Here is a 7,810-nt window from a genome sequence, read left to right as displayed (position 1 = left end):
GCAACCACCATATTCACCAGATATGGCTCCAGCCGACTTTTTTCTTTTTCCTAAACTCAAATTACCACTTCGTGGCACCCGTTTTCAATCGGTAGAAGACATAAAAGAGAATTCGCGGCGAGAACTGACCTCAATTCCGGAAACAGCGTTTAAAAAATGTTTTGATGATTGGATTATTCGTTGGCGTAAGTGTATCGTTTCTAAAGGGGCATATTTTGAAGGTGATAAAATAAATTTGGATGAATAACAAACAGTTTGTGTATTATTATTGATCTTTTCCTGCTACTTTCTTGACAGAGTAGTATGTCTTTGGCGCCACAGCTGGTTGACTAGACGATGACGGCGCTCACGACCGGCACGCACGGCGCGCGCGACAGACGCCGGGTCCTCCGGCGCGGGCGGGGCGCGGGGCGACGCGCCCTCGGTGAGCTGGCGCTCGCGGCGTGCCTCCTCCTCGGTCAGTGGCTCGTACTCGATGCCGCCAGCGTGGGCGATGTTATGGAGTACGCAGCAGGCGTTGGTTATTCTCGCTGCTTTCTCCGGCGAGTAATGAAGCCGGCGGTCAGCCAGAAGACACCTGCGAATTTTTGTTATTTTTATTTAATTTAATACATTCTCGTCCCTGGTTATTGTGAACTGTAAATGACTTACAACCTGCCACCACAAACCAATATTTTGTTGAACCTGTGACCCTTTAAACTAAGTTTAAAGTGGCAAGTTATTGGCCTAAATGACACTATAAGTAGCTTAATGCATGACGTGCCCTATGTTCATTAGTGCCCTGCCCACCCTGGGCACAAAAAAAATATTCTAGTATTATATACAAAATGAAAAAAAAAAATATTGCATTCTATTTATTCAGTTATTATCGAGGAATTATTATTCCGAGTTTTATACTTATTCAGAGAACAATATTAGAGGTAATAGGTAGGTTTTATCTACCTAAAGCGAGCCTTTAACACTCCTATGCATCGCTCAACACAACAGCGTCCAGACACATGAAGACTGGTGTAGTGAGCTTCTGGAGACCCTGGCAAGGCGTTCTCAATGGGTGTCATCAGAGTGGCCCTGAGAGGATACCCAGAATCTCCTGCAACATAACAATTTATATTGTAGGTAAATAATATGTTGTATAGGTATAATTATTATTAATAGCTTTGTGTATGTACATACATACATACATACATATGGTCACGTCTATATCCCTTGCGGGGTAGACAGAGCCAACAGTCTTGAAAAGACTGAATGGCCACGTTCAGCTATTTGGCTTAACGATAGAATTGAGATTCAAATAGTGACAGGTTGCTGGCCCATCGCCTAAAAGAGGAATCCCAAGTTTATAAGCCTATCCCTTAGTCGCCTTTTACGACATCCATGGGAAAGAGATGGAGTGGTCCTATTCTTTTTTGTAATGGTGCCGGGAACCACACGGCACTGCCCGGAACCACACGGCACTGTGTATGTGCACAATTAAAATAGGTAAATTTAATTAATTGTTATTATTATTTAATTTATTTACCTAAAAAGTAAATGTCTTCTTCCTCCTCATATAATCTTTCCATTAAACCTTTTAATGGGTGGTTTTCCCAAATTTTGCTATCATGTGTAGCCCCTGGGTAACTCGGGTCTACATTCATGATCATCAGATCAGCGTCACATAACTGTAAAATTAAAACAATTAATTGAAATGACATCTACCTGACTAAGGTTGAGTGGACTTATTTTTAGAACTTGCAATAGGTCTTTCTTTCGTTGTTCCACCAGAGTATATATATTATGAAGCTTGTTATAGATGTAATGTACACTACTCTCATAATGTGAGTAGACCCATGCCCCTGCAGTGGGGCACTAAAGGGTTGTGATATGTACATTCTATGTTCCTCTATAGCGGGTTGGTTAAAATTCCTTAACCAATCTATTCATACCTATAAATTAGACAGCGTGTTAGCTATAATCTTTACGGTTTTCATTAATTTGTTTATTAGGTAGGTACATATGCTTTATTGAAAGTACTTACTATCAAAACATTTAGAGAATGATACCCCTTCCTGTTAAAATACCGCTCCTCGTGTTCGTGGGGTGTCACAATTGCCACATGGGTTCCATCCACACAGCCTAGAACCCCGGGCAGTCTTGTAGATCTATAAAATCTAAAATAAGTAGGTAAGTATAAATAAAAACATTGAGTACTAAACCATTAAGCAATGATGACTAAAAATTAGTTTCTCACTTTCTTTTCACTTTCTCCCTCTCATGGCGACTTAATGGAAATTTCACATATTTGTGAAATATTTCAGGCCTATTTAGTGCCACTGTCACCTCCTCGAGGACCTTGCTGACGCTGGCCTGGGATGCAGGGTGAAATTTGCTGTCTCCCACTGGGGTCTGGTACGAGCCAGTCGCGTAAAATGACAAGGCTATTAAAATCTGTAACATATCATTATAATAATAAATGTGCCATACTATTCCATTAACTATCTGACCCTTGAACTAAACAAAGGTATGAATCAGAAAATTTGGTAGTGCTTACCTTTGTCTCCACATCGAGCCCATCTGTCCGTAAAGGGGTGGAAATATAGGGCTCTATTTCGGTGACCAATTTAGAATATTGGTCTGTAGAGAGTCGATATCTCTTTCGGAATTGTGCTTCCGACACATTTAAAATTTCTTGCCGTAGAGCTGCATTAGCTCTACGGCTGGATGCTCGCGCTTCAGCCACATCGGCCTCGTGGGAAGCTTCCAACACGTCTAAATATACTCCCATCATTTTATTTGTAACAAAATTAATTAAATAATTTTGTACTTTCAACCACTACGTGCCACTGCCGCGTCGAAAAAGTTACTCTGAACCAAAAAATTCAAAATCGTTCGTTTGACAGCGGTTAAGCGCGCCTAACGAAACGTTTTAGGTTTTGTTTAGGATAAAACCGCTGTCAAAAAATAGCGCGATGCCATTTCTTCGGTCGAACCAAATGTCAAACGTTCCATGAACGTATCTTCCAAACCAAAGTTGAACCGTTTCCGTTCGACAATTAGCGCGATACGAAATATGCATAACGTAACGTATTTGGTTGTAGTTTTGTTTTGGTTAATACGTTAAATTTACCGCGATTGGCCCCCAGTAGTGCGCTCGCGCTTACGGTGATAGAACGTGTGTTACTAGATCAATTACGTTCCTACTATCTTAGCTATCATCATTTTCTTATTGAATAGTTAATGTGCGAGCCTTGAGATATGGATTTAGCTATGGAGGACTTCGAATTTACGCAGGATGAATGGAAGCAAATCAACGCGTTAGAAATTTCTTTTTCGATCGCTTCTATAAACAATGACGCTCTCGTAGAATCGGATAATGAACCCATGCAATTACCGAAAAAGAAAAGACGTTTGGTTATCGCAAGTGATAGTGATAGTGACAGTGAGTCGGCTGAAAATTTTGTTGCCGCCAATATATCGCAAAATGACCGTATTTCCTCAAAATGGTCGAGGCCGAAAAGACGACAGCCATCAGTGATTCCTTTCACCGAGTTCGAGGGTATGAAACCTCCATATTCTAATTTGCTGAAAGAAGCTGGCCCTGACCAGTATTATGATCTATTGGTGCCTGAAGAAATTCTTGAAATGATTGCTGAGCAGACAAATTTGTTCGCAAGTCAAAACATCACAGCCAGGCAAACAAAGCCTGGATCAAGGTCTCATTCATGGAAGCCAACAAACAAGACAGAAATAAAACAGTTTCTTGGGCTGGTCTTGTTTATGGGCGTAGTAAAGCTGCCGAAATTAGCTTATTATTGGAGCAAAGACAAGATACTTGGACAAACTTTTCCAGCCACCGTTATGAGTAGGAACCGCTTCGAGTTACTACTGCAATACCTACACTTTAGCGACAATTTATCTGTCGACAGAAACGATCGTATTGCGAAAATAAGACCTTTAATCGATGCTCTCAATGCTACTTTCCAGAAATATTATTCGCCTAAAGAAGATGTTTGTGTAGATGAAAGCCACGTACCTTTCAGAGGCCGAATAATATTCAGGCAATACAATAAAAGTAAACGACACAAGTATGGCATGAAGCTATTTAAGTTATGTACTGTTCCCGGATATACTTGCAAACTTAATTTGTATAGTGGGAAAAACATTGGCGCAATAAATACTACGCCAACAAATGTGGTGATGGCACTATGTGAAAATATATTTGACAAAGGACACACGCTAGCAACTGATAATTGGTAAACTAGCTTGCAACTGGCTTATCGGTTATTGGAGAAGCAAACCCATTTAATTGGCACATTGCGAAAAAACAGAAGAGGATTGCCTAAGGCTGTTGTTGATTCGAAACTGCAAAAAGGTGAAACAATGGCTATGGAGAATGAAGATGGAGTAACAGTGCTTAAATGGAAAGATAAGAGGGACGTGCTTATGCTGTCGACAAAGCATTCCGACAAAATTTCTGTGGTGGTGAAAAAAGGCAAACAGATTCGTAAACCAAAAGTTATTTTGGATTATAATAAATCGAAAGGGTCTGTAGACATGAGTGACCAGATGGGTGCCTATTCTTCGCCATTGCGGAAAACCGTAAAATGGTATAGAAAATTGGCAATAGAACTACTTTTAAATACGGCAGTTGTAAATGATTGGGTCATGTACAATGAAAATAAGCAGAGCAAATCTTCAATTGTCGACTTTAGGAGGGCTCTCATAAATTATTTGACTCGGCCAGCAGATTCCCAAGAAATAATTATCAATGAAAGACCTAAAAGACTCAAGCATGTTCTAAAATTAAAGGAAGGAAAAGTAAGAGACACGCGTCGTTTTTGCGTGTGTTAAAAAAAAAAAAGTATATGTATGTATATATATAAACTTGATCTCTTTTTTTTTTTTGTAAAGCATATTTAGGTAAGTATTATAGGGTAACACGCAGAAAGCAATTAAATAGATTTTACTAAGAAAGTGAAAGAAAAGCAAGCTGTGTACAAAAAAGGTTTACTACATAATCATAATAATACTGTCCAAAGTTAAAGCTGAGTAATAGCTTCATCACAAATGTATTTTTGCTATTTCAAACAAATTAATTTTATGTAGCAATAATAATTTAGTAATTATATTTCATAATAAAATAAGCAATAAGAATAAACATAAAATAGTACATCATTAATTTATCAGAGAATAAAGTACATTCAGTCAGAAAAGTATCGGGAATGGATTATTTATTTATGGTTCCAAATTCAAATTTTTGTTTTTTTTTTGTTGTTGTTAGATTGGCACAACTGTTTTCCATTTTGGCGCGGAGTTTGAGTTGCATCTGTTGTTTACATTAAATACAGTGCTATTTTTAGTTATATCATATCTAGTGTGTATTGCTAATTTCATAATGGATAAAAACATCGAACAAAGAGTTTGTCTTAAATTTTGCATTGCCAATGGAATATCGTGTTCGGAGTCACTGAAAATGTTACAGAAGGCTTACGGTGAATCGACTTTATCAAAAACTCGTGCTTATGAGTGGTACAAAGCGTTCAAAAGCGGTCGAGATGTGATGGAAGATTTGCCTCGCTCTGGTAGGCCATCAACGTCTGCAACTGAAGTTAACATCGCAAAAGTGAAGGAAATAGTGACTGAAAATCCTCATTCAACTTTGAGAGAGATAGCCACCGAACTTTCTGTATCTCACGAGTCGATCCGTACCATTTTAACTAATAATTTGGGTATGAAACATGTTGCCGCTCGGCTAGTCCCAAAAGACCTGAATTTTTTTCAAAAACTCAATCGCATGAGAGTCGCTGAGGACATGCTAGAACGAGTCAATTCCGACCCAACATTCATGAAACGCATTGTTACTGGTGACGAGACGTGGGTTTACGAGTTTGACATGCAAACTAGTCAACAAGCTTCGGAGTGGCGCCTTCCAACTGAACCGAAACCGAAAAAACCACGCCAAAGTCGTTCAAAAGTCAAAGTCATGTTGACTGTTTTCTTGGACTATCGCGGTGTTGTGCACTCGGAATTCTTGCCGGAAGGTCAAACGGTAAATAAGGAATATTATTTGAGTGTTATGCGGCGTTTAAGAGAGCAAATCCGACGAAAAAGGCCAGATTTGTGGAAAGAAAATTCTTGGATTTTGCACCATGATAATGCACCTTCGCACAAGGCCATCATTGTGAACGAATTTTTAACCAAACACTCAACAAATACCATCGAGCAACCACCATATTCACCAGATATGGCTCCAGCCGACTTTTTTCTTTTTCCTAAACTCAAATTACCACTTCGTGGCACCCGTTTTCAATCGGTAGAAGACATAAAAGAGAATTCGCGGCGAGAACTGACCTCAATTCCGGAAACAGCGTTTAAAAAATGTTTTGATGATTGGATTATTCGTTGGCGTAAGTGTATCGTTTCTAAAGGAGCATATTTTGAAGGTGATAAAATAAAATTGGATGAATAACAAACAGTTTGTGTATTATTGATCTTTTCCTGCTACTTTCTTGACAGAGTAGTATATTTGGCACATATTTATGATAAAAGTTTATTTTTCCCAAAAACTGTCTCGCATTTTTCTGAGTTTGAGGTGTGGGGAAATTTTTTTTGATATCAAGTTATCTTTCAGCGATCTGACTGAATTATTCTGTATTAAATGACTCAAATATTTGACTGAGTCTTTTGCAAATGTGCATTTAGAGAATTTGAGTTTCATGCCCTCACTTTTAATTGCTTGAAATAGTTGTCTCAGTTGTTCGATATGTTCTGTGAATGTTTTTGAATATAATAAAATACCATCGATGAAACAAACTGTGAACTCACTGAGCTTGTGCTTCCGTTTAATATTACACATTATCCTTTGGAATATGGCTGGAGATGTCTTCAAACCGCAAGTCAAACAAGTCCATTGGTAATGGTCTTCCTGAGTCACAAATGCAGTCTTGTATTTATCTGTAACACGTAAAGGTATAGACCAGAACGCTGAATTTAGATTTAGTGTTGAGAAAAACTTGCAATCTCTTGTTTTTAATATGAGATTTTCAATAAGGGGGAATGGCTGTGACTGAGGCACAACTATTCTATTCAAGTCTCTGAAATCTATGCATAACCTTGATTTTTTATTTTCATCTCTTTTATAAGCCAATGCAACTGGTGCTGCAAATGGGCTGTAAGATTCTTCTATTATATTTTTTTCTAGTAATTTCGCAACCTGGTTCTCAATTTCCTTCTTGTCTTCCATAGTGCAACGATATGGTCTTTTACTGCAATATTTTTCTATTTGAAGATCAATGTGTGTTTCATAGTCACTGACCTTTCCTATATCATATTTATCCTTTGCAAACACAGATTTGTTACATGATATTAAATTTTCAATCACTGCTTGTTTAGTATAATCTAGATGGTTAATGTAAATTGCAAATTTTTCTCCTCTGATATCTTCATTATAGTTTACAGAATTTTCAGATTTTGTTTCCTTATTATCAATATCTGTTTTTCTTGTTTCCTTAGAAACTATTTCACATTCTTGTTGAGGTATTTTTTGACAAATGTTTAACTTTTCATCTTGAACTAGGGAGAATTCTTTAATAAAGTCTAGTCCCACTAGGAAGTCGAAATCGAAATTTTCCTCATCTATTACAAAAACCTTCATTTTTTTTCCATATCAAAAATAGCTATGTCTAGTTCTACCATTCCTTTTGCTTTTTTAACGCCATTAATTGTTTTTAAATTAGTATTATTGTAACATATGCCTTTCATTGTTTTTATCTTTAGCAATTTTGAATTGATCAATGATTACAATTAGTAAGTGATATATAGTTGCAATTAG

The 7,810-nt window shown here is 37.7% G+C and overlaps 1 protein-coding gene across 1 annotated transcript; it reads right to left on the bottom strand.

Moving 5' to 3' along the window:
* Nucleotides 1-282: 282 nt before the first annotated feature.
* On the bottom strand, nt 283-7,633 carry LOC132904021 (putative nuclease HARBI1). The gene is made up of 6 exons (XM_060953947.1): nt 7,295-7,633; nt 2,231-2,427; nt 1,994-2,150; nt 1,568-1,661; nt 997-1,090; nt 283-577 (listed from the first exon to the last, which is right to left on the bottom strand). Exons 1-6 carry the CDS (start codon nt 7,631-7,633, stop codon nt 283-285), a joined length of 1,176 nt encoding a protein of 391 aa, XP_060809930.1.
* Between the last annotated feature and the right edge of the window lie 177 nt (nt 7,634-7,810).

The sequence above is a fragment of the Amyelois transitella genome, chromosome W, assembly GCF_032362555.1.
Source record: "Amyelois transitella isolate CPQ chromosome W, ilAmyTran1.1, whole genome shotgun sequence".
Lineage (NCBI taxonomy): Eukaryota > Metazoa > Arthropoda > Insecta > Lepidoptera > Pyralidae > Amyelois > Amyelois transitella.
The sequence above is the reverse complement of the archived record's forward strand: the minus strand, read 5'-3'. Positions and strand labels throughout refer to the sequence as shown.

Bases quoted from the DNA above. Each gene is read 5' to 3' on its own strand.
- LOC132904021 (XM_060953947.1), bottom strand. From the start codon at position 7,633: ATGAAGGTTTTTGTAATAGATGAGGAAAATTTCGATTTCGACTTCCTA. The intron at 2,428-7,294 runs GTCAGTGACTAT...GATATGTTACAG, and splicing joins ATAAATATGATATAGGAAAG to ATTTTAATAGCCTTGTCATT. The intron at 2,151-2,230 runs GTGAGAAACTAA...TACTTATTTTAG, and splicing joins AGGGAGAAAGTGAAAAGAAA to ATTTTATAGATCTACAAGAC.